The following is a 27992-nucleotide window of genomic DNA, read 5'->3' on the forward strand; positions in this document are numbered from 1 at the left end:
GCTCAAAATGAGGTTAAACTTCATGATGCGTTTTATTGATGGAACACGGAGAAAAGCTAAGTGACAACGACGTGTTTCAGGAATCGAGGACTGTACAGTTTTTTTTACTCAACAATGTCAACATACACAAAATATATGTACATGTGCTTCGCTTCAGATTATATTCCCCACAAAAAGATTACAAATTACATAAATATCATCCCAAAGTTTGTTGTTTTTCGGTGCCTGAGCTCTAAGGTGGAGACGTTTGGAGGTCGGGGGCCACACTGGGTAGAGGTTGGTGGAACAGCAGGTCGCGCTGAGGTGGAGGAGGGTGGAGTCATGACAGACCAGCTGCTCGCAGGTCCACCCCGATTGGCTGCAAATGGAAAAGCACCTGGTCTTGCGGGTCACAGGTAGACCCGCCGCAGGTCTCCGGGTGAGGTGATGGTGTTGCACTGCGGACACAACTTCTTGGCTCCCTGGTGGAGGAAGTCATGGTGTTCATTTCAAGAGTGTGCATGTTTGCTTTGGTAGCTCTCATACCAGTGTTCGGAGCCAACACTCTTCACAGTGAACATGCCAGCACTGGATGGAGGTCAGGGGAGTGGTGTAGGTGTCCTGCAGGAACACAGATCGTTTGAGTCCCCGCAGTATAGCATTCTGCCATTAGGTGGCGACAAACGCCCGAAATTGCATTTTTCATTATTGCGCTTCAGCATCTGTGTTGACGATCACAGTCCATGTCGAGTTATGTTCTCATTAATAATTTAACATTTATAGTTATTATTTTTAATTAAGACACACGGAAACAACGAAACCATTCCCCCCACTATTGTACAGAAAATATTTTTTTTATGGTTTAATGTACCTCAACCAGAAAAATTGTGTTGAAAGTGGTAATAACGATTTGTAGAAAAAGAAAAACTTCAATATTAATGGGATAAAAAGGCTGTGAAAGTAAGGACGATAGAACGACATAGAGATGTTCAGAGTGAAACAATGTAAAACGTTATCCATAAAACGCTACTTTACTGGCATCATGCAATTCATAACACCCATAACATTATGCCAACCTGCTGATTCTGAAGAGTCTTAAAGCTTATTCCTGGTGGCCATCACTACTAACTTAAGTGTCCCAATGCTGACCCTTGTTTCCACTTAAAACGGTCTAATCTCAGTGGAAAACTACTGACCACTGCTGATATAACAGCCTACACTTGAGACGGCAAGGAAAAAAACTTTACAATATTAGGCTAATATAAGAAATAACTAGGTCATTACAAAATAAGTATTTATGGTAATAATACAAATGTAATGGGATAATTTCCGATTTTTTGAAATCATTGTTTTGTTGTTAATTGGAGCACTAAAACAGAGCACATCATAAAGCAAATAATAGAATGAAAATGACCCATTTACAGTGACTTAAAACCCAGTTATATAAACTGTAACTCCGATATTAGAAAGTCGACAGAATCACACCACTTCCCGTCTGATGCGTGAACACACTCACCATGCAGATGAGGCATTTAAATCTGTCTCCTTTAGACAACTGCTTCTCTAAGTCCCGTATCCGAGCTTTAAGAGCATCAAGAGACGTCAGCGAGGATTCCTCGGAGAGCCTACACACACACACACACGCACAGACAGTAACAGGAGAGGAGATGGGAGGGCACGAGTTAGGCAGACACCGGAGAGTCATTTATAAATCGAAGACAGATTAAATTATTCGCTGGCCAACATGGACACTGAGCATGAAATTTAGCAGCAATCACATCGGCTGCATTCCCTGTCTCATTTATCATGAGCCGAAAGGGGGAGGCGGGGGAGTCAAAGGGGGCGGGGGCAGGTGTCGGGGTCCTCACAGAGAAAGACATACACACAATTACAGGCCAGACAGCGTGCGCAAACATACTGTACAGTCAAGCCGGCCGCTGCGAGGCATTAAGTGTGATGAAATGTGTGTACATGTGTGCGTCTGCTGCTGCTGCTGCTTGATGGATGATATCATCACGTTGATAAAGTAATATGTTGCTGGCTGGCGGGAGCACAGAACCCTGGCCGGCGGCATAGCTGCCCAAATACTGTTCAAAAGACTTGTCTGTGTGGATGGTGGTGCATTCAGGGACACGCATAGCGCTGTGTTAAGAGTTGTGCTTAGCTACGTGGTTGAGATAAATCTCAGTGTAGAACGTCAAGTTGGATTAAGTTACCATTTTACATTTGAACACTAGGGTCAGGGAAAAGCATTGGTGATGTGTTCCCTGGACCAGTGGAATGACTTCCCTGAATACAATAAATAAAAACCTGAAACGTGAGATCGTTCTTTCAAGGGTTTTAAAAAAGAAGTGGGTGTTTCATCTCTAATGATCAAAAGGGAAACAAAAAATTAAATATATTTTAAGTTTTGTGAATAGTACTAGCACTACAAAAGTTGTGTTTAAATAGTTTCAATGCATTTGGGGGCTTGTCGTACGAGTGGTGGGACAGCTTTTTACCAGCCGGGCCCATAACAGGATCTGAAATGATGTTTCAGGTCAGATGTGGTGAGCAGACCTTGATGTGCAGCTTTTATTATGAAAAGGTTCACATGCAAACAACTGTGTAGTCTTTTCATCTTTGATTTAATTGCTTAAAAAAACTTACATCTCCAGCTCTGTGTTTTTACATGTTTTTGGAAGCCCTGATAAACTGCCCTCCAGCTTCTCCCCACTGCTGGTCGACGGACTTCCTGCATGGGAAGTAGAAACGCTTCATTAGGAACAACAACTCCTGCGTAGTGTCGACCAAATGTGAGCAAACAGTACAGTTCCACGCTACTGTAGCTCATGCTACAGGGAGAAAAGGATGTTCCTTACCCTCGCTGGACCACTTGGGGAACTCCTGCTTCACCCCAGAGTCTGGTGACGTGCTGATGCTGCAGCTGCAACAGAGCTCATTTTACTCTACAGTTACACTAAATATTTTAAAGCAATCATGTTCCTCCGTTTAAAAAAGCTTTCGTGTAATGTGCTTGAACACACATATTTGTTGCAACGGTTCATCTTAACTTCTAAATGTTAGACACGAGACGTTGTAAACTTCATGTCCAAGACTGACCACACACTTCTAAATATGTATAATAAGAATTATTGTTTGCAAGTTGTATTGATGTCAAATCTGAAAATCTTTTCTTGTTTTTTGACACAAACAAATCACATCCAAACTTAAAATAAAGAGAGGAAAAAAATGCTACAGATAAGGGAGTGGGTCAGTTTAATTATTACTAGTTATTATTATTAGTATTATAGATCCAAGTTCTTTATTAAAAAACAAAATCAAATGACCAACACAAGGACATTATTTTTTTAAACTGAGTCAGCCTCAGGAGTATTTACAAATATTTACTACGTGAAATCTAATTGCATATGTGTTGAGTTATTATTGAGGTTTCTTGGTGGATGCAGTGAGCTCAGTTTTTAAGTGTGGCATTCTTAATCTAGTGTACATTACAACTTACTTGACTGGAGTCTCTTTGGGGCTTCCTCCTGAACACAGGATCACGTCTGTCTCTGTGTATCTGGGAAGAACTCAGGAAAACTCATGGCAGCAATGGCATCATGTACTTGATCAACAATATTGATGAATAAGCTAAAACACATGAAGGTTTAGCGGACGAAAACAATGGCTTGAATTTTCATAGATGTTTAGTTTTGCCAATCTTTAAGACGCAGGGTCATCGGGTGAGAGGATACTGTGCTCTGCCGTACTCCTGCGTGTCGTCTCCATCCACATCCAAGTCTGCGTCGCTGTCCCGACACTCCTTAGACGTGGCATTCACCAGCATCGAACCTGCCGAGACATTTTCACACAAGAGTGAGAGACACACTCTCACGCACCGGAGCGTTCGACAAAGTTGAGTTTTGTCGTGATAAATTCGAATGATGGGCCAGAATAATGATGCCTGAATATGACAGACGGTGAGTGACAAGCGGGTCAGAACTTCCTGCCTTGTAAAAGGAAACCGTTACTTTTGAGTTAGACCTTGAAGGCATCCTGTTCTGCCGTAATCTGGACTGAAAAGTTCAGTGGTTTTTCAACTGCCACTCACTCGCATTATTCTCGCTCTTTTGAGCGCACACGTACACGCACGCACCTTTAAAGCCTCCCACGATAGACATCATCTGTATCTTTCTCCTCTCGTTCCACTCGTCCTCTAAAGGCAGTAGCTCCGCAGCGCTCTCCTGAGACACACAAACATGTGTTAGACGCACAAATAAAACACGCACAACCTCCTGCTTCAGGCTGCAGGTTCACATCCATCATTTAAAGGAGGATACTGCCGGGTCCATGAGAGCTGTCAGTGATACTGAGGCTTCCGTTCTCCGACCTTTTCGAGTGACGGGTTACATATTTGATTTTAATGGTAATAGAAATGAGTTTAAATGAGAACGCACCTGTCCATCCTCTGGTTTCCTCCTCCTCAGTTTGTTGATTCTGACTGGTGAGGCAAAAGGGAAACAGCATGGTTACTTAGAATTAACCATATTTGTTGTTGTAGTTGTACTAATCTGAGTGTTAAAACATGTATAATTTGAAACACAAATTAAGTGATTTTTTTAGGTGTTAAAAGATGCTAGATTAGACTATATGAAACATTCTTTAAGGATAAAATGCAAAAACAGTTAAGTGACATTACACAAAATATATACAGCACATCATTACATATGACCTGTTTATATCATATTATTTGCCGTTACATTCTTGCTGTCAAAAGTGCACATTTAAATGTGAGTGTTCTCGACTTCACGTGTCTGCCCTGTTTCACAACCCTGTGCTTGCCGAACAGTCACACACTCCCATAACCGTAACTCGACCACAGTCACACACATATCCTGGTGGTGGAGTATGAAGAAGTGGGGGGCCTCGTGTGTGTATAAATACTCGTGCAACTGCTGGATGGAAATGTTCCTTCCTCTTTCCCTCAGCGCCGGTGTGAAAGTTAAGATGGCATAACAGCACCTCCGCTCGGGCCCTGACCCGCCCCTGGGGGACGTTAAACTTTAGGGCCCTTCATCCCTGCCTGACGCAGGTTCACCCCACCAACCATAATGAGGGTTAAAGAGACAGTCCGGGCGAGGAAGAGCTCCTCCGACAGAGAGGCAAGGAGGTTGATTAATCAACTCCCTCCTCCTCTTCTAACCACGACGCTCATTTAGAAGCTCATTATGTCCTCAAGATAAAAAACTCAATAAAGGCTAACTGAGCCCGACACTTTCAGAGAGCGAGTCACTTCCCGCCGCCAAAAATAACAGAAGTGAGACGCGGGGAGAGGAAGATCTGTTCAATGATGCAAGATGAGGAATGAAACTGACGCCGAGACTCAGGTGCGGCCGACACCTGCGTGACAGTTTGAAACACTCAGGAGAAGATGAAGAAGATCTGCCCACAGGTGAGTCCAGGCCTGAGTCTCTGGGAAATTTCAACAATTATTCCTTTAGTTTTAAAGCAAATGGCGCCTCTTTTTTAAGTTGCTTGAGCGTTTTTTTAACACATGAAAATGTTAGGGATATTTAAAAGTATATTTTTCTTATATATTGCTACACGTCAGGGATATTTTTATATATATATATGTATATACGTGGTGTATATTTTTAACAAGCAGGATGCAACTCTTCTCCTCGGTCTCGTCTCTTACCAGCTTGTGTGCAGTCTAGGTGGGCTCCTGCGCTGTGGGGACGTAATGGGCCAGATTTGACGTAGCACCTGCACCAGCAGAGGTCATCAACTGTTAACATATCAAGAGGTCAAAGTTGAAAGGTTAATAGCTCCTCTGCTCGTGTGGGCGCTAGGCCGCTGGAGATGATGTGGGGAAAAAAAGGGGGCAACTATCTGAGCAAGCAATGAGGCAGAGGAGGCAGTGGGAGTTGGACACAAAACACACACACACACACACACTGGTGGTTCAACAATAGTTGCTGGGATGATTGAGAAGCTCTGAGTCTGTTTTTTTTAAGGCGTTTTAAAGACTGTTTAATGAGAGACTGAGTCAGCAGCAGTGAAACACAAGCGTCAACGTACCGTTCAGTCGAGTGTGTCTGTTCGCTCGCACACGAAGGAAGGTCTGCGGGACACAGAGGAGCGGCAACAACGTTTTTAAAAGAACAATAGAGCTTTTGATATGAATGTCACCCACTATACAGTTGATCAAAGTGCGGCTCCAGGACCACATGCAGCCCTATAATCTGAGCGTTTGGCCGTGTGAAACGTTTAACCAAGATCTAAAACAACAAAAATGATAGATGCATTTTTATCTTTCATTTCCAAAAACCAGACTGAAATTAAGGAAATGTGATTTTAAGATGAGAATTATAAGTAAACACATCTGACTCCTACAAAACGTTTGGCTCTGCAGCTGAAGTTGAGGCATTAAAAGTGCTCAGTCATCTGCTAGTGATCAGGAGAAGGTTTATGATGTTCTCACTGATCGGTTCCCCTTTTGCGCACTAATAAACAGAACTTTGATTTTCACCAGACTTAATAAGTACTACTGTTTATGACTCAGCCACGGTTTGACCATGAGGCTCATTCATATCCGCGCAGGCTGACCTGGTATCTGTCTGAGTGCGTGTCGTCCGCAGGCCGGAGCGGCGAAGCAGGAGAAGCTCCTTCACGTTTGATGTGCAGCGATAGGGAAAGAGCCTGGGAAAGAAGAGGAGAAATAAATAGGAGAAAGCACCAGCACCTCGGCGACTGCTCCGGTGTGTGTGTGTGTGCGTGTGAGTGTGTACCTTGGGGGTCCTCATGAGGTGGTCGTGAGGCGCCGGGTTGATGCTGCGGCAAGAGAAGCTCATGAGGATCAATATCACCCATCACAAACAAATATTTAAATGTCCTCATGTCAATAACCGTCCACTTTCATGTCTCTGAATAAAACTACACACACACACGCAGAGTCCACAACCGCTGTCCCCCGGGGCCGACTCCAATTTGAAACCATTACTGTCCGCTGAGCGCTTGTTAAGCAGATTTGGAGTGTAATGTCTTTATTGGAGAAATCATTCTTCTGTTCTGAGCAGCACGTAATGTGCATTTCTATTTCTGCGTGTGCGCACCTCCGCGTCCTGCCTGTGTTTACTGGTGTGTGTGCGTGCGCGGGGCACAGAGAGGCCATTAGCAGGACATTATCTGCTCGCTGTATGATTTGTCGCCTCCAGGCGGAGGTCGTAATATGAAATATGTTGGGAACAATGAGGCGGCTTGTAAACACGGCACGCAGGTGACAGCGAGGACGAGGGACGCCACCTGGGGAAGCTCAGGAGTGGACGATCGGACAGCATGAATCGCCGCCTGACATTAGAATGTCGATCCAAGATGAAGACGTACTTGATTTGTAGCTGGCTGAGTTTGCTTAACTCCTGATCCATGTGCTCCTGCAGCTCTCCAGGTCTCAGCAGGGTCTGGCACACTGGGCAGACTGGGGCTTGAGAGTCGTACAGCCCCTTCACTTTGCCTGCCGAGAGAGGAAACTGACAGGTAAGAACTGAATTCCCACTCAAGTCTAAATACGAGTCATGGGTAAATGAGGCATCATGAAGCGTTTCGACGCAATGACACACTGTGCTGATACTGTGTCACTGAATACTGACACCTGCTGGACATTAAAAATCTATGCAGGCAACCAACTTGACAGACTGAATCGACACTGATTTGGTGACCTACTGTATATAACAATATCATTTAAGTCTTTGCATTCATTCATTCCATATCTTTAATCAATGTGAACATGTATCGTAATGTGAAAAACGTGAAAACGATGTGACTGAGGATGCTTGCGTACTCTTTGTTGTTACAACTTTTATTTAGAAAATTATTTATTTTAGACGTTCAGATGGAAAGTGGCTGAAAACTGAAAGTCAAAATAACAAACAAGTATTCCTGGTTTTAAAGGGAAATGCTTTTAACCAGACCATTAATAATAAACAAACAACTGAAGGTTCAGTTGGGATGGTGGTGACACCAAGTGTCATGATCCGCTTTTATTTTGTCCCTTTATTCCCGTTTTGTTTTGTTCGACTTCATTTGTATCACTGGCAATCGCCTTTTCTCGCTTGCTCTTTATCTCTCATTGCATTTTTTTCTGACTGTGATTTATCATTTGTTCTCTCTTTCTAAACCCTGGTGCTCTGAGTTTTGTGTTTGGCTTTTCTTGGTCTATTTGCCCCGCGTGGTTTCTTGGTTTTATCCTTGTTATTGCACCTCCGAGCAGGTGCGTTCGTTTTGACAACCTCTGTAGTTTATTTAGTGTTTTATTGTTCATTGTATTTGTTCTCTCTTTTGACAGACTCTGCTCGCATTCGTTTCTCCTGGTTCAGAGACACTTTTCGTTGGACTTATTCCGATGTGGACTCTTCCCGATTCCGTAGCGTTTTGGATTTGGTTTTCTGTTTATTTCTCCTGGTTCAGTGACGCCTGTTGTTGTGACTTTGTATTTCTTTTATATCAAATCATTGTATTCTCTTGCATTGGGTTCTGCTCCACGTCTCGAACATAACAAAAAGTTTACAAACTAGCCAGTGTGAATGACCCTGACTAGAGAAGTAAACAGGTCATCCCTACATCTTCACACGGAAAAACGCTTGACCCCACGATGTTTCCAAACTCCCCAGCCAGAGACCTGATCAAAGTTCTCTGTAATACTACACAATTATGGACAACAAAAATTTATAGAAAAATGTCACCATCAGAAGCAAACGGATGCATATTTAATATACAGAATTGTTGGATACTCTGAGTATAAAGACGCAGAATTGCATTTTAAGTGCACAAAAAAAATTTGTGTAGCTTGGTAACAACACTGTGTGGCATACGTCAACACACCAGAGAAAGTTTTGACTCCTCATGGTTAAAAAGCACACACGGATTTGTATTGACATGACACCCTCAACCTAACCATCCAAAACAAATGGCTAACCTTAACCAGGACTGAACCAAACTTAATCCCAACCCAGTTATTTTGAAGCTTCAGTCTTCAAATTGAGATCAATGGTCCCCAAAAGCAAAATGTCCTTCCAGATAGGGGTTTTTCCAAGGTCTTCTCGAAAAATACTTCTAGACAAGGTACACACTTTACACGTCGTAGTGGAGTGTAGTGGAGGAACGGTGACAGAATAGCTCTTATTGACAGGAACTTCAACAGGCTTCCTTGTACTCAGCGCGTACACATATATTTTGACATCACAGGCTGTCAACAGGAACATTACCCCGCAGGACCACTCGGCCCATTGGGCTCCACTAATGGATACCTACCATATGCAGCCAGGTGGGAGCCAGAGGTGCTGGACTGTATCAAGATTTTACATCCAAGATGCTGCGATTTACTCATAAGTGCAATGAATCACTCGTTGCTCCGCTAATGTCTCACAACTTGTGCGATTGTGAGGATCATTCTGGTCGTCACAAGTTTAATTGTGACTCTTGTTACGCGGCATCATGTTCAGGACTTCGAAGAGCCATCTCTGTTTGAATGTGGTGAGAAATTGCCCCTTAACAAGGAAGTGGAAATGGAATATTGAGCCAGGCGTCCTTGGTGGAGGGACACCTCTCCTGGTGGAGGGACCCCCCACCCCCAAAGCCCCTTTGCATCTCTTCCCCGGTGCCTAAATGACTTTTCCTGACATGCATCGAGCGTTCCGGGCTTTCTGCGCTCCTCCGCCCGGAACATGCAGGCATCAGTAAACAATGAAATCTCTGGGCTGAAATTGAATTTATAACCACATTACCTGGACAGATAACGTCTGTGAATGGCGCCGCGATAAGAGCAATGGGATTTGATTTCCAGGTGTTTTATTGGTCCACTTTTTTTTTGGATAAGCCTCATCCATCCCCCCCCTCCCCCCCCTACACACTCCACCCCAGGTCTACACGAACATTTAATGATGTGACTCGCATTTTTCTGTACTTCAGATAAGTGTGTGTTTGCATGTCGTGTCCGAGGCCTGGCCGCTGCTGCCCGGCTCTCGTAAGTGACAGTTTTTGGTTCACGACCACCTCTTTTACGCATCTCCGTCTCCGCCTCTGCACACATAAAGCCTGTCAGTGTTAGTCAGACTCAGCGCTTCTTCAGCCTGGGGGGTCTCAGACACACAGGAGGGGGCTGTAAAACCTGCCTAAGGGGCCTGTTAACTGCTCCTTCACTACGGCAACTGCCTTGGAAGGTTTGGCCCTCTCTGGTTTAGCTATGCTGAGGATGACTGGCCCATCTCCTCGTGTATTTAGGGCCTCTCTGTGTGCAATTGTTCTCTTTTGTCTCTTGTCAGTTCAGGCCCCCACTCCCACCCTCATACTTTTGTCCTAGTTTTTAGCTTTACATTTGGGACACAGGTGTCCAACTCAACCACACAGTTACGTAATATATATATATATATATATATATATATATATATATATATATATATATATATATATATATATATATATATGAGATTTGCCCCTAACTTGGAAGAAAGAATCTGGAAGCAAACTGGATAATAACATGATGCAGCGATGCAACAGTTTGGTGCTCCTGAAGAGAGAGAAGGAAGCTGCCACACTTTTGCCATGTGCCACTAGTATAGAATTAAACACACACTCCGGTTATATTAACCAGTCTTGTACACAGTTCATGTTGTCAAATCAAAATTGGGATGCAAACATTCCTGAACACATTGTGATTCTTATCTTGAAGAAACAATCCCAAGAGGCCGACATCCCAGGATCAAGATCGGCATCAGCCTCCTTCAACCAAAACAAGATATCACCGTCGTTCACCTTCAGCTTTTTTGTTGCTCTGCAGGGTTCACTTCTTGCCCCTTCAGCGCAGAGATCAAAATCCTACCAACAAACCCCCAAAACACTGCGTCCCCCCGGGGGGCCCGGGTAATGGCCGATGCCAGCGCCCATATGACGGCTGCCAGTTCTGCTGATGCAGATGGAGCAGAGATGCTCAGCGTGACCTTTAGTGAATGCCACATCACATCAGGCCTGGATGTCACCTGCTGACATTATGCCGGGGCATGAAAAGGCTGTTCTGCAGGGGGAGACGTGGTGACAAACACCCCTCCGGTGACAAACATGTGGACATGGGATAATTCTGATTGACATGAGGGGAGCCGGATGGTTTTGAATGGCAGGAGACACAAAATAAAGGTTCCGGAAGGATGACTAAAGCAGGCACGGATGGGGAAGACATTTGGATGTCAGCTGACTTTCTGTTGATTGCTATTTTTTCTAATGTTATATCTGCATTAATTCGTAACAACCCTGACTCTTCACCAGTAGTTTCAGAAAAGAACCCAATGATTTTATGATGATTCCGGCTTGAATGTGTCCCTCCAGCGATAACGGCTTTTATGGACTTAGCTTACTGCTACAAAGAATAAGCTTGCTTTGAGGTGAGACTCTCTGTCAATATCTCAATGGACAAACACCCCACTGGATATTGTGCAAATGGAGAGATCGCCCGCATGAATGCATGGTGCAAAGATAAAAAATGGGGAATCCTGGAGCTCAATATATGTTAAGATCAGAGAGAGAGTGGAAAACGACTGCGTATAAAAATGTCTGTTTTTTGTTGTTGTTAAATTTATGTATATATATATGTATATATATATGTGTGTGAATGAATTTGGTATATTACTGAAATATTGTTAACTCTGCATCAGTTTGACAATAGCACAATAAATCACGATGGTGGCTATATTCAAGTTTTTAAATCACCTCATTTAAACTAAAGCTCTTTTAATGTCTTCAAAATATTTGCATAAGAATTTCAATTTTATAAGAATTTCAAGTCCATTCAGAGTGGTGGAAACCCTGGCCATTGTGTAGTGAAAAACATCCCTGAACAAAAGTGAACAGACTGTGGTATATATATATATATATATATATATATATATATATATATATATATACATATATATATATATATATGTATATATATATATACATATATATATATATATATATATATATATGTATATATATATACATAAAAAGGGGCCGCTGCCAGAAAGTTGGGAGGGGGGTGTTGATGGAAACGCAACGCATTTCTTGTATTTTGCTGACAAATTGTCAATAAAAAATCTTGTAAAAAAAAGAAAAGAAAATAACCCAAATGGTGAAATAAGGCATGAAAGTTACGCACGAACATGCACAAACTCCAGCCACATTGAATGTTTTTTTTTTTGTGAGAGCATATATTTTTTTTCATGATCAAATAAAGGATGCAAAGAAAGTCACATATCTGGGAGGGAGATGGAGCTTATTTGGCGTCTGCTGCTCCCTGACAATAAAGTGCTGATGCGAGTCAGCCGGACCGGCATCATTACCCCAATCATCAAACAATTCTCTAAGCACATCAGAAATCCCTCTATAAAGTTGTAACAAGCACAGACTCTGTATAACAAGTCGAAATCTCGGGGGGGAGTGGAGTTAACGCTTGGCGGCCGGCGCTGCGGCGCTCTGCTGTGTAGGCAGGTCCCTGGCAGACTTTCAGAGGAGATGGAGGCTATAAAAGCAGCTGGCTCCTGCCACACCTGGACCCCGCCCTGTCCCACAGCCTGCTTCCTATTTAAGGCATCGCATGCAGGATATTAGTCAGGCTTTTCTGCCGTCTGTGAGGTACAGCGAACCTCTGAAGCAGATGAGGGGGGGGAGGGGGGAAAGTATGCAGGCCGCCGTTTGTTTTTTATTGAGGAAATAATGGCCTATTGAGAGGTTGGGTATTTAATGAGCAACATAATAGGGCCTGTAGTAACACATCTGCTATGAGCACAGTCATTTCCTCAACTTTCAAAGGCGGCAGCACCCGCCTTTACAAGTCCACTCACTTTGACTTCATACTTCTGCATATCTGCTTTGTATTAATTACAGCGTGGCTGCGGCGGTGCGACGCAAAAAGTCGAGCGCTGGCCGCGCTGGCACGCTCGATCCTAACCATGTTCCACTTCCTCTCCCGATGTGACCTCAGCTCCCCGGCTGTCCGATCCAATCCCAGCCTTCTTCAAAAAACACTGCCCTCCTTCCCAAGCGATCAATTGTATTAAACGTGTTAAAGATACTCGCCGCAACCGCGCCGACCTTTGGCCTCTGCGGGGATCAATGCCTTGTTAGAGCTCTAATGATCGTTCATTGACTAATAAGATCTGTATCAACCTCTTGTGAAGCATTGATTGGCCTTTGTCCTCTGTAGTGCGTGGTGAATTATGGGGCGCGGCGGGAGCCAGGGCAGCTGTAAGTCCGGGGGAATCGCATGATGAAAAAGCTCCTGGTGGGAATGGACAGGAATCCTAAACCTCCAATAGACTCATTCTCAAGCAGCGCAGGGCAAAAGCCTTTCCTTCTGGCCCACAGATCAATGGACATAACCTCTTCGACCACAGGTCAATCAGCACACCACACGCCGATTCCTCCTCCCCTCCCTCTCATCTCCTCCTCCGGTCACTCACCGTCGCTCCATCGGGTGCGGGCGTGGCCCCGCATGTGTGAGTCCAATCATCACATTGATGGAGAGTGAACTGGACGGCAGTGAAACTGGGGCCGTGTGACTTTATTTCCCTTTTCAGGAGCCAAGGGCAAAGATCGAACCCTGCCCGCGCTCCAGTCCAGCCGATCAATCTGTGGCTCATTGAGATGCATGGCTCGATGAGCTCTGATCTGGGGGTGGGGGGGGTGCAAGTCGGCAGGTCGTTGAACTGTCCTTGGGTATTGAGTGTCACATAAGGCTACTTATGGCCTTCTTCAGGTGAAAGAGGGTCGGCTTAAGAGTCTCTGAGCACCAAACCAAAACCTGGTCCGCTTTATTAAATCGGTCGCCCAGAAACAACTTGTTTATGTCCATTTTAAATGCTTATCCTTCAAAATTATAGACAACGTTCTAGTTTGTCTTTTGTTTGGGGTATTGCCCTGTGTTTTCCTGTGGTTTCAACAGGCACACACGCTGCAGGTGTTGGCTGTTAGACAGTCTGGCGGAGTGCAACAACTGCAACCACCACATCTACTTAAGTCACTCCTTCGCTATTCGCCCCCCTCACACCACTGTAGCCAGTGTAGTGGGGCAGCACACTTGATCGAATATTAATCTAAGCACACACACAAGGATTTTGAAAATCATAAGCGTAGACTGTTACGTGTGTTTTCACCTTAAAGAGTCAGCCTCACCTGCACTCGTCTCACTACACTTATCAGCCAAGTTTTTGCTCGCAAGTTCACAGGCTACATGGTCGTGCTGCTGCAGAATGTGGGGGGAAAATAGAGGGAGATAACAACTTGATCAGTGCAAGTGTCATTTACATTACATTAAAGAGCCATGAATATTCTTTCATATTGTCCTCAACATGAGGTGTGACAGAGAGCATCAGAGCAGACAAAGGCCGTTCTCTGGATCCAGTCAGCGGTCACTTCAGGAAGCTCTCCAGCTGTCACTCATCATGACAGAGCCGAGCTGAAATATGACAACCCCCCCTCGCCTCAACAGGACCTCATGTTATTTAAACATTTGTGTATGAGTGGATCTGTGATGATAATGGCTCTACAACTAAGACTATTACTCGGACCAGTGATTAACCCACATTAATACCCACTCAGCAATTATTTCATTGTCTCCACATCATTAAGCTTAAGCCGGTTTCTCTTTCTCGTCGCCGATTCAGCGCTAATGACACCATCACCACAGACATGCAGTTCGGTTAACTCGAGCAAACAAGAACAACATTCTGTTGACTGAGGTTCAGGCTCAAGGACTGGAAAACGGGGCCAACAAACCAGAAAATATAAGTGACAGAACAGAATAGCTTCCACCAGCAATGACAGACTGTTGATAATAGTATAATATAGATGTATGTACCTTTACAAAGTTGTTCACGGACATCAAGTGCACAAACTTTATTTTTTTATTTTTATGCTCCAAAGACAGAAAAGAAAAGTTCTTAAGTTTGAAGATAAAATCACTTGAAGTGAGGAAACATGACGGATAACATCCGATTGTTGTCAGAAACACACACACCTGTCCCATATGCAGGGCAGGTGAGTTGATGGTTTAAAAAGGCAGCACTTGAAGCTGATAGGATGTCTTCCTCTAGCTGATGGAAGAATCATGTGACCACAAAAAAGCCCCTCGTGAGGTCTGAAGTGTCAAAAAGCTCTCCTCCCAGCACTTAGGCAGATAAGATCTGATACTGTGTGAATCACTGTGAGGACTGATGCTGGTACCTGAGGGGCAGAAGCACCTGGTGCAGCCTCCATGTTTGGGCTATTCTTCTCAACAGGCAGGATGATATTGTGTCTGAGCGGAGAGTCTTATCTGATTGCGTTTTAAAACACTTTAATAGATCAAATATTTATGTTGAAGCCAAATAAAAACCAAAGAAACCAGTGAAAAAAAATCACATTTGTTGCAATGTAACTAATGTGACGACTCAGGAGAAAGGAAAGTGCTGAACTCCACAAGACGCCACCTCAGACTGGACCTCACGTTGTGTCAGTGTAAAATTAACAGCATGGCTGTATATCTGTGTGCAGCCTGTCTACACACTTGTATATCATTGACACAAACCCCCATGTATCCGTGGTGAGTGCAGCCCCCGTCAATACCCCTGTGTGATCCCCCCTTTGTCAGCAAACACGTAGGAACAAAGAGGCCTCAGGCAGAGCCAGCGGCATAGATCTTCTCCACTGTCTTCTACTCCACTGGGGTCACTCACAAGCTGCTCCAGGGTTCAACCGCCTGTACTTGACCGATCAAAAGTTCCTTCTGACCGACTGCCAAAAGCCTCTCTGGCTGTTGTCCAGAATTCATAGCACCTTAGTTACATCCATAACTCCCGATTAAGGTCTTTGGCAATGACAAAGGAGCTGGGTCCACCAGAGAAGATCACTGCTTTATACGACCGGCTGTAAAACCAACGGACGCCCTCATGAACTTAAACAGCATCAGCACAACTGGATTATAGGAAGACAAGACATATTGACAGTAATTCATCGCACATTTGTCACTTACTTTTTAGCAATTTACCAAATAAATACATTTGAATGTAATAAACTTACATTAAACTGGTTTATACCTTTGTATCATATTTTATTATTTCTATCTATAGATTTTAGAATTGCTAAATAACTAATTTGTTGGAAAAATGTATGACGTTTAATGTATTACGTCAGTTACAGTTATTGGAAATATTTATTGACAGTAATATAATATGTAATATTATATATAATACGGTAATATAACTATTAAATGTTAAGCTAAACAGCTTATGTAAGGGGGCACTGATATAATAATGATTTCAATATTTTGATCATAACATTGTAAATTAATTATTGAAATGGGAAGTCAAAAAATACTTAAATAGAAGCCATTAAAACTGACACAAAGGTCCCCATTTAATATTGAAAAATGGTTTAATAACAACTGCTATGAGTTGGCCGAAAAAACAAAAAAAAGTTATTACAGAGATGTATCTCTTAATGTACGCTGCCCTGGAAACCTGTTCCCCACTTGACAAAGAGAAACCCAATAATACGTCGGGGCGCTGGAGCAGCGGGCGCTGAGACCTGGCGTGTGTAGAATGTGTTATTTACATTGAAACAAACCACGGCAGGCCTCACATCACCATTCAGGGATTGATTTGTAATCGCACTAATAGGGTCATGGCCGAGACAAAGGCATGCGTGGTGCCGGGCCGGGCTTCTTACTCAGCATCAGGGAGTCACAGTGGGCCTGCCGAGCGCCCGCCTGTGTGGTCTATGGGGACAATTAGCGCAATCTCCATACTAATGGTTGTCTGTAATGGACACTGCTGAGCCTGCCAGCGACTGCGTGTTTGCATATGCATGTGTCTGAGTGTGTGTGTCTGTGTGTGTTAGGGAATGTTAGCATACGCGCATTTCCTTCTCCATAGCCACTTCCTGTGAGCAGCTGGGCATCTGTCAGCCCTCTGGCCGCTGCGTACCGCTCCTGTTTTTGCCTGACTGCTCCGTGTTGCCCGTCCGACCCTGATCCACTCTTTAGCACCATAATAAAGAGCTGAGATGACACGTAAAAGGTTATATACTGCTAGACGGCTGTTTTCCTACCAATTATCAGGTTGGTGATTTATGAGCGACCTCAACGCTACTCTCAGAGGAGACTTGGGGGAGTGTTTACGCCCCTGCCGAGCAAGGGTGAGGGGTCAATCGTGGTAAACTCTGACCTTTAGGGCTCTAAGGTAGAGCCGCCGGGAAGGTAGTTGGGCCAGTGACGGGATCGATCCGATGATGTTTAGCATGCAAATGTGAGGCATTTGTTAAATATGTCAATGCGTTGTTTTCTGTGTGGCGAAAAGGCAAGCCTTCTTTTTCCTCCTTCTTTCACAATAGTTTTCATGACAACAACCACGTTTTTCAACTGGTTAGAAAGTCAGCTCTGACTGGCTTTATACATGAATGCAATACAACCTCATACTGTTGGTGCTGAAGCCAAAACCAGTCAACTTGTAAACGTGTTATGAACACATCAATTCTACATCTTCCATTTCTGGCCAGTGAAAGTCGGAAACAGTTGAGTCGCAGGTACAGAAGTTGAAGTAAAATCCCTTTCCCAGATGCCTCATTTGGGTCCAACTCAATATGCCCATGTCCTCGGACTTAGTATGTTCTAGTCTCATTTTTCAAACCAAAATATTCATTTAATCATGATTAACATGATGAAAAATGTTTTTGTATGCCACCCCATAGTTTGAAATACCACCCTATAACATGATGTGCCTGTTTCTTTAACTGACATCACAGACAGCAAATGACCTGGCTCAAACCTTCGCCAGAGCTGAGGTTGCAGTTTCACTGTATACACATGAGTTATGATAGCTAGATAGGGCCTGGTCAGTTTAACAGAATATGTTTTGGAGTTCATCTTGTCTGTTACACGGTGGGAAACTACATCATGTCTTCCTGATTCCTCCCCACAACACTGTAGTTCCTCTTCTGTCTGACAGTTTTTCAGACTAAATCTGCCTCCAAATTGCATGCATTCAGCATCACCATGGTAAAACAGGAGGACCACCTTAAAGCTGCTGTATAAGAGTGAGACAAACAAGCTTGTTCACACACTCGCAGTAAGAAATATTCTGTCACAAAACAAATGCTTCCTCTCAGACAAGAAGTTGTCTTGAGTCTTAAGCAGGTCGAGAAACCTCTGAATGGGGATCAGATTGACTTCAACTTGTCATCGTTCACATAATCTATATGTGTAGGTAACACACTGCTGCTCCCAGAGTGTCACACCGTTCAACTCCAAATGACAAATGACGTGATGGAAATCCTCTATATGAAGAAACAAATTGAGAAATTGTGTGTTCGGGGAGTGAAACCATCACGTCCTTGACATGTTAGCTCTTCTTGAGACTGGGAGACGCAACAAGAACAAGTGACATGCTGTAATGAGGCCTGTCTTTGACGTCGGCGACAGCCACGGAGAGAGAGACGTATGAAGACACACACGCCTGTCTGGCCGTCCTCCTTGTGCTCAGGCTCAGCGGTGGTCCTGATGACCGTCTGCCGTGCTCATTAGCGGGAAGTTTAAATGGAGCGTTTGACCTTTGCTGACCTTGCTATGTACCTGACTGATCTTTCGAGGCTTTGACAGATAGGACACGATGTGCTTGCTTGTGTGAGCGTGCCACTACATTCAGTCTCCTCACACACACAGAGACCCACACACACTATTAGGGCTCTTTGATGTCAGATCAGAGGCGGCTCAGAAGCAGGTTGATCAGGTGCAGGGTCGAGAGAGGAAAAACCTTGTTGATGCCGAAACATTTTGCTGTTGCTTTAACAACCCTCGGGCGCTGGACTCATTATGACCTCCACTCCTGCGTCTCGCTCTACAAACTCGAGTCTCTCTCTCTCTCTCTCGCCACAAAGGAGCAGCGGATCATGTAGGCTGAGCGCAGCGGGGGATGGAGGCGGACGCGGAGACGGCAAGACATGTTATGACTGTCGGTGGAACGCACACAGCTGACCGTCTGACAGGTGCAAGCGGTCACCACAAAAGGAGAAACGATACATTCACATCCCCCTGCTACTGTAAAAGCCTCCTGCCAGACTTATAGAGATCCTGTCTGCCTCTGACAATATACCGGGTGGTATACTGCCTTGTTCCGGGTGAGAGCTGGAACAAACTGCTCATTATGATAAGACATTCAATCATTCACTCAAGTCCCAGCTAGCCAGGGCAAGTGAGACCATCCCAGCTGTTATTTGAGGAGAAGGGGAGAACAGGTTGGCAGCCTATTGTGGGAGAAAGACATCTCTTAGAGCCAAACCTTTAGCCACAGAGTCGCTAGTCTCTAACATATTTGGTTAGACAAAGCATGTTCCCTTCTAAGAGTGAGTTGCTAGATCAGCAATGACTGCATACAAGAACATCACTGAAAAGCCGGACCACCCCAAAGTCTAAATACGTGGAGTTGTTCCTCTCTGTGGCCCGAATTCTAACATGCCAGCAGAAAGACAGAGGAAGAGTTTCCCCTCCCGCCAGGATGAAAGCTGCTTTTACTTGAGAACATTAGGAGAACAAACCAGCATCACAACAGGGGGCAGAGGGGGAACAGTCAACCGCGGAGCGCGCTCACATCAAACACACCCACCATTAATATTGTAATGTCTCTGCCCCGACAGAACAAGACAAGCGGTGTGGTCAGCCGAGGAGCTGCAGATGTGACATCATGTGGATCAACAGGAGCTTCACAAAACCAGTGAGATAATGGTGCGAAGATATTGCTTTTGAGTGTCGTTCGAAGGATTTTAAGCAAGACATTTTTGAAAAAAAAATCTGTGTTCAATGAGATCACTGTAATTACAGGTGTTACAGGGCTAGTCTGAGAGAAGCAGACAAATAAATAACACTTATGATATGCACTTTGGTAACGGCTTTCTTTATTTTATACAAAAAAATCTATGTAAAAAAATCCATGATTCAGAGATTGTGAGCAACTCAAAACAGTTGACACTATGGAGTTGTCCTTCATTCATTAGAGGGTGAAAGGTCATCAGATGCTTTAATGATATTTTCTTTATGCTGGCTATGAAATAGAAGTGTCTTTCTATATCTGATGTTCAAGCCTCTAGTGCTATTAAGATGATCTAAAATTTCACAACCAAACAAACACAAACAAAGACAGTCATGCAGCGAAAGATGGGGAAACTATTTCAGGGACTGAGGATAAATGTATTTTGTCAGGAAATGGAGGGATTCATATACGTTTCAATCTTTAAAAGGACAGATAATAAATGTCCAATGTACAGCAACTTGATGGAGTTTGACATGGCGGATGTTTTTGATTTGTTCATGTTTGATCTTTGTAACACAACTGAGCTGGATTAAAGGAGCAACTGGGAATGCTGATGTGTATCATGCACATGCGTCCTGGGAATAGCAACTTGCTCCAGATACTATATGTGTATGCATGAGCATCGAGTGGCTGATATTGATCCTCGCAGTCTGCCACTGGGATGTAAACACCGTGTCTTTCAACAGGACACTTCACTCAATACGACCTGTCGTCGCTGACAGGTGCACGGAAAACAGAGAGAGCACGTTTGTTTTCACATCACTGCGCACGAGGTATAGGAACAATGTTGTTTCCTGTGCCTTAATTCAAAAGTGTGTTTAATTCCTGGCACCTTTATTTACTTTATTTCTCCTCCTTAGAAAGAATGAGGCAGGTTTATCCCATGTGTCCACACGCAACCTTCACTGATAAGACGATTGTTAAATTTCTGAATCTCTCTGGTGCTACACATTTTCCACCTAAAGTACAATAATCGAGATGAACTGGCCGTCAGTGGACAGACTCTACGTGCGGATGGTTGCGTGTCCTGTCATAGTCTGGTGGCCTCTTCAGGGTAACCCCTGCCCAAGCAAGTCAAGACAAACCTCAAATTCAGTAGTTGAGGAAGTGAGGGTTGTGGAGTTGTTCAAGACAACCATTTTGATTGGGTACCTTTACTTATTGATTTATTTAGTCCTTTTTCTAGTCGTCCTACATGGAACAGTTCAGCCTGGTGCAAGCATGAGGTGGAAACCCCAAGTGAAAAGTGGCCAGAGAGTCAGGGATGAGACCCTATTGGACCGATAGGAAGCTGAAAGTGGTGATGATGGCAACAGAAACAGACCAAGCCTTCAATAAAAGCGCATGTTAGGGACCAACAGTTTGGATCAATTCGATCAATCACTTCCACCCCAAATATTACCCCGTCGACCTCAAGTTACTCTAAAGGTGCTGAGATTTTTCCACAAACTTAACAGGCTGCCTTTTTAAACACGGCAGCCGCATGTGCAGGTGAGAGGTTTCCAGGTTTCTGTGGCCCCATCTTACAGGTCCAATGGCCGTGAAACATCTGGATCTAGTTATCACAACTCTCCACCAGCGCTGGCACACAGATATTCAGATGCATGCACGCATAAACACACTCAGCACATTGCCAACATCTGGACAATGTGTGTTTTGCCACCAACTACTATTCCTGGTAAAGCGCCGTCCCAGCTCAGGCGGCCGAATGCGCCTGCCTGTGGAAAATAAGCAAGAATCGCTCCAGCGAGGACATCTGCCCTTTGAAAGGGAGCGCGGCTGTTTGAACAGCTGTCATAGCACAGGCTCGTCTCAGACCTTCCCTGATAAAAGTGAGGCCCGGAACACAGTAGACAGAAGACGCTGGCGGACAGGCGATGGGTAAAGCAGAGACGTGACATCCGCTAGCTGCCTCACATGAAGGATCTAGACCGCCAAGTGAGCTGAGTGGCCAACGTAGATACAACTCAAGACAAATGATGATGTGTTCTGTGAAACAGGAAGGGAAGCGTGAGTCACGGGCTGAATGTCTGCAGCTCCATTAGAAACATTAATACGAAAACGCTATGATTTACCAACAACATTAACAAGTCAGCCCTTTGATCCTCTAACAAATACACAGTCGCACGATTTCACATGAGCGATGATTCTGAAAACCTATGGATGCACGCCACACTCATGAACGTCCAGAAGAAAAAAAGTTTGTCACCAAAGTGGATCATGTGAGAGGATCACTCGAATAAGGTTTTGAGTTGTCGTTGTGTTTTTGCTTTGACGTCACTGCAGCCGTGTCGAACACACTCTCCTTCTCTGAGCAGATTTCAAGCTTAACAAGTAAGACTTTTGGTGGTGAAGTGACAGTCTCTTACCCAGCCAAGAGGAACAAGTGTGTCAGACTTAGAAAAGTACTTGGAGCTCAATTGCATTAAAGCTTAGTTTTGCCTTTGCTGCCGTCTAATTGGATAAAGCTGGAAAAGCAGCTTCCAATGTGAGCGAATACTTTTTCCCCCCCTCAAACTTTTTTTTTTGCTCCCTGTGTTGTAGCAGTCTTTTGTCCTTGCCTACATTCTCCAAAAACAGGAGGTGAGACAGGCGCACGCACAGAGCAAACACTGTCAGACAGACACACCTCTCACACCAACACGCTGCCTGGCGTCTCCTTCTTTTCCCATCCTTATTAAAATTCCATATTGAGATTCCCTCCTGCCAACCCCCGGCCCTGTCACTCAACAACGCAACCAGCAAGTTTGTAGCTAACACAAGGCCCATATTCAGGATGCAGCAAGCATCTGAATGTATTCAAAATCATGTATTTTATTATCACAGTGATTTTTTTAGGACACAAATCATCATCATAATAATGAAACTATTTTCTCTCAATAATCGGACAACATATGTATAAACTGGCTACTGGTTAACAAGGGTCGGATTTTTCACTCCAGATTTAAAGTTGAACTTGCGCTTTATTATACACATCTGAGCAGGAAATTTACTTAAAACTACTGATATTTTGAAACCCAGAGAAGCAAGTTTAATGCCAGTTTAGTCAAGCGAGTCTATCCTGTCATCTTGCAAGGTTGATCCCAAGTTAAAGTCCCAGAGAGTGAGGGTCACCTGCTGCTAAAGCTTCATTTGCTCTGCTGACAATGTCCTTGATCAAAACAGTTTCAGTGAAACTCCCTTCCTGTCACTGCGCCACCTCACGTACCCAAGTTTCAGCAAACACATTCACACGGAGGTGCCACCCAAAAACCCCAAACTTTTCTTAAGACAACGTGTTTCTGCCCTTCATGTGTGGGATGAAAGTTTCCTTTAGGTGATATGTAGAGCGTGAATCCCCCCCACCATCTGCCCCCCCTCCCACTTTAACATTGTCATTATTCTCAACAATGTCCCCCTCAGATGCGCCGAGCCTTTGGGTGCTCTCTCTCACTCTCTGTCTTCCTCTGGTCCCTTTCATCTGTCAGGCGCTCCCCTCACCGACCGCCGCTGCGAGAGTTTGATTTCCCATCATGCCAAGCATCCACCCCCCCCACCCCACCCCTTGCCTCTCCCTCTGAGGCGAATGTTGTGCCCTGCGTCTTGGGGCAATTATCCCCAGGAGTAATGAGGAGCGTCTCGTCCTCCACGACGCGCTGACTGACACCTCTCCCACTCATTTGTCAACAAATCAGACGGCTGGTGTGGGCGGCCATATTGAGCTGAGGGTTGTCGTCGGGGAGCCGAGGCTGAGGCGCATCGCCACATCTCCCTCTATCCTCCTCCATCTCTCTGTCTCTGCCACCTCGTTATCGCTGACAGGATGTCACTTGTTTCCAACGCTCACTCCTCCGATGTCAACCCTCCATACGCTTCCTCTATTTGTGTTTCTGCGCCGCCGTCGCCCCAGCGAGACACGCCTGACTCCCGAAAGGCCTAATGGTCAAATATAGCTAATGATCACTGAGCTGAGTAAGTGACTCTGTACATGTTGCCGCTGCGAACACTTTGTCCAACTCAGTCACAAAGCAAGCAAATATTTCTGCATTGGTCCTTTCTCATGAAGCAGTCGTTGGCCCTGGTGATCTGGTGTCAGAGACGTCAGATGCTCTTGGATGTGTCAGTTAAAGTCAGAACCCGTGTGGAGACGCCACATTAGAGAACCTGTGAGGTGTTCCTTGATGTTCACCGGGAAGACTAGCATGTTTGCATTTATGAAAATGTCGCAGCCCAGCAGGGGGCGAGGGCGTCGGAAGCAGTTTGATCTTTACAGCGACTCTGCAAAGGCCAAATGAGGGACTCTAAACATTGCAATGTATTTCCCTCCCAGTGTATCACGCTACTTTAATGAGACAGCAACAAGACACAGGGTCGAGAGTGACATGAGAGAGGAAAGTTTCAATGCCCTTTTGCCTCATTTCTAAATCCTTAGCCTCAGGGTCACATAAGGGGCCAGTCAGTAAATGGAATTCATGGATGGGAAAAAGTAGATCAAGGTGTCCATTTCACATGTGTAAGACTTGCCTCAAAACACATAAATTTCTCATAAATTTAACCATCGCCAACTAGCCTGTTGACCAGAGGTCATGACATCCATGTTAGTTTTCCATTTTTGGAGCAGCTCAGACTACAGATGCATTTAAAATGCTTTAGTTCAGGCAAAACAAAACTGTGGACCGGATTTGGCCCCCAGGCCATGAGTTTGACACCTCTGCTCTCTTCTGATTCCAAAGTTTCTTGTCTGTGTCACGCAATAACAATGCAGTTTATTTAAATTGTGAATGTTTTGGAGAACTTGCCACAAATATCTGCGGAGGCCTCAGGTCACTATAGGGCGGAAGATACAACAAGCAGAATTCAATAAACATTAAGAAGTCTATTTTAGTTAAATCATAGCTGGTGTTTCATATGGTGTGAAATCAACATGTGGAGTAATTTTCTGACATGCTGAACTACATATTTAATTCTAACTTTAACATTTAAGACTTAAATAAACAGGGGAAAATATAAAATGCAATATGAATTCACAAACCCTAAAACTGTGTGTGAATGATGACAGCAACAGAGACTACACTTCTTCATCTGATATCCTTTGATGTGTATTTTTAAAATACTAAGAAAAAAATTCATTCACCTCATAAATGTGGTTTAAAAATTCCAGTTTTAGTTCATCATTAATGCAATATCACTTTTTTCCATTAAATATTCACTTTTACATCAATAAAACAATTCTTTTTAAAAATGCTTTTTGAGCAATATTCTGAATGATAATGTACAAACTTTATTAATATTAGTGATAATTATAAATAGGTTTGATGGTATGACATGTAAAGCATCTCTTTTTATTCCCAAAGTAAAGGCTGCACATAAAACATCTTGTAACTGTGATTCATTGTAACTGAATTTCTGTGTTTGGACGCTCGGCCTTGACGTGTAATGAAACAATTGAATAATTAAATAAGACCTGGAGTTTAGTTTGAGGTTTCCTCTAAAACCGTAAACACAGTTATTTCCCCCAGGCCGAGATTTCTCTGTGTTGCCGTACTCACTGTGATCCTTCCGCTCCTCTGGACTGGAAGACGCTTCTCGGTCTGCGAGAAGACCCGACATGGAGAACAGCTTCCTCCCGGAGTCCTCGCCGGCTTTCAGGGAACCTCCCGGGGATCCAAAGTCAAACTCCTTCCCCTCCACATCTGTGAAGCAACTTTTCAACCGCTTGGCCGGAGTGAACGCGGAGTGATAACCCACTGGCTCCCTCTCCTCCTGCGGAGAGGTGAAAGGTCGGAAAGCACCGACCCCGCTGTGGCTGAGCATTCCCAGAGGGGAGCAGTCCAGGTTTGGAGGGGTGAACTGAGGGTGCAGGTGGAGAAGAGAGGCCGGGAAGTCTCTGGGCGGAAAGGTGCCTGAGATGGGACCCTGGCGCTGATACATGGAGGTGAACGTGTAGGAGGCGGAGGGGAAGGGGAGGTGGAGGTCTTTCTCCACTGAAGCAGGGACACCAAAGGGTCTGGGCGCCTGGCAGGGGACAGAGGCGTCCCGTCCTGCTTCTGCCGTGGATGCCAGGACCATCAGAGCTGGGGAGGCCAGAGGCGCGGGAAGGTAGGAGGGACTGTCCATCTTGAAGGGGCGGTGGAGGTCCATTCAACTCCTGAAGAGAGAAGAAACTCTCCGTCTTCAATCCATTTCAACATAGTAAAACACTTTTTATGAAGTTTCCACAACTTTGCTTTTAAGTTCCCTTTAGCCAACCGCCCTCCTCTTATGAAACACTTTTCATTTTTGTCAAACTGAAGAGAACCCTGGGTGCATTTTAACAATTAGACTTTTGGACAAATTTCAATAGAGAGCAGTTGGAGGCCTACTGTGCCTGTAAATAATTACGACTGAATAAATTGCCTATAAAACACACATGTAGCTCAAGTTAGCAAGTGATAAATTTACCAGTGATGTAAGCAAATGGGTTTGGAGGAAAATGTACTTTTGAAACATGGAATTTTGTTCATTCTAGGCAGCGCTAGTGCCAACTCTTGTTTTCCCATGAAATAAGAGAATAAAAAGGCTTCCAAAAAGTGATGCAAGATCACCGTAATGGCTGTAAAAGTAAAGTAGAAGCAGAACAAATTGGCAACAATGACTTTAACAGAGTTAGCATTGATCGTATTTTAGATTTAGCAGCTCATTAATAGTCTTTTTAAACACATTTTGAGTCCCTCTTCACTAGATACTAATGATCCTAAAATTTTGTGCTGAATGTTTAGCCAGTATGAAGAAAGAAACAATGAGATTTAAATTGTCTTTCATTTGGTCTTTTTTATGATGATTACAAATTAAGGACAGCACTTTCAACACGCTGACAATGACGTCACGTAACAAAAAGTAAAGAAATGACAACTTCAACAGGAAGTGGAATTTAATTAACTATTACGTATGTTAGCATCTTCCCAGCTGAAATGTTAGATGTTAAGTGTGTGGTGAACATGCATATTTTGATGATCAAAATATTGTAAATATTTAAATGAATTCAAGTTTTTTGTGACAAATGTGGACATTTTATTCTGCTTCATGGTATCAAAAATAAATAAATAAAAGTCATCCAAACTTGTAGTCAGAAACTTCAAACCAGCTTCAGTATTTGAGCATAAATAATAATAATAATCACATTTAAGAGAGAGAGAGAGAGAGATTTGCAAAGGGGTGTAAATAATGATTTATAATTCTATATTATAATTACGAATTCAATTAATTGATAACTTCGTTGTTGTTTGTACTCAAACCAGAAGTTGGGACCTTTTACATTTTAACATTTAATTTCACTCAGCAGTAAATCAATCCATTTCTTAATATCAGATACAATGCAATATATAATTTTAACCTTAAATAAAGGCGAGAAGCAAACAATATAATTTCAGTGAAACACCGATGACGGTCAACGCAGTTTAACACAAGACACATTAAACCCTGTTAAAGACGCGAGTAAAAACAAACACAAACTCATGTCAGAAAGTGATTTTAAACTGTTAAAAATGTAATGGTGTGACGACATTTTCGCGAGTCCCTTCATGCGGGTTGTCCTGACAACAACCGCATCACTCTTGTACACTACGACAATGAAGAGCGAAACGTGGAGACAAAAACTGACTTGGAGAACTTTTATCAAACTACATCGATTTCTCCGCGTCGATTTTTCCACAGACAAGTCGAAGCGGGAAATGTTGTGAAAGTCATTTCCTGCACGTGAACGTCACACGAGAGCAGCCGTTTTTGGTTTTCAGCGCCAAACGCGGAGTGAAGTCACTTCAACTCCAAACCAATTAAAGCAATTAAAGTAAATGATCACCGGAGACTCACCGAGATCAACTTCTGCTGGAGTCACTCTGCGGGTGAACTTCTCTGTCTTCTCTCCGCCGCCGCTTCTTCTTCCGTTCAACTTCTTCACTTTCTCCCGTGGAAAAACCTCCGCAACTTGTCCCGCAGACGCTGAGGTGTGTGCGCGCGCGTGTGTGAGCGCAGGAGCGGGGTCTGAGTGAGGACTGGCTGCCTCCGCTGGTCTCTCCCTCATGAGCTCCGTGTGACACCCCCCACCCCCCTCCCGGCCCCCCTCATCCTCCTCCTCCTCCTCACCCCCTACCCTCTCCCGGCCCTCCTCCTCCGTCACCTCCCCCCTCCTCCTCCTCCCCAGGAGACTGA

General features: G+C 44.1%; 1 protein-coding gene across 2 annotated transcripts; it reads right to left on the reverse strand.

Annotated features, from left to right (window-relative positions):
• Positions 1 to 24: 24 nt before the first annotated feature.
• rnf220b (ring finger protein 220b) lies at positions 25 to 27760 on the reverse strand. 2 transcript variants are annotated; one of them, XM_053865776.1, is made up of 16 exons: positions 27654 to 27760; positions 25355 to 25953; positions 7348 to 7474; positions 6753 to 6795; positions 6571 to 6663; positions 6043 to 6085; positions 5660 to 5749; positions 4419 to 4462; positions 4118 to 4205; positions 3717 to 3813; positions 3482 to 3541; positions 2841 to 2905; positions 2629 to 2713; positions 1496 to 1604; positions 526 to 600; positions 25 to 461 (listed from the first exon to the last, which is right to left on the reverse strand). In XM_053865776.1, exons 2-16 carry the CDS (start codon positions 25944 to 25946, stop codon positions 390 to 392), a joined length of 1683 nt encoding a protein of 560 aa, XP_053721751.1. In that variant the 5' UTR covers positions 25947 to 25953; positions 27654 to 27760; the 3' UTR covers positions 25 to 389. The 2 variants fall into 2 exon arrangements, with proteins under 2 accessions (XP_053721751.1, XP_053721758.1); XM_053865783.1 differs by lacking the exon at positions 5660 to 5749.
• Between the last annotated feature and the right edge of the window lie 232 nt (positions 27761 to 27992).

The sequence above is a fragment of the Synchiropus splendidus genome, chromosome 1 (genome assembly GCF_027744825.2).
Source record: "Synchiropus splendidus isolate RoL2022-P1 chromosome 1, RoL_Sspl_1.0, whole genome shotgun sequence".
Classification (NCBI taxonomy): Eukaryota; Metazoa; Chordata; class Actinopteri; order Syngnathiformes; family Callionymidae; genus Synchiropus; species Synchiropus splendidus.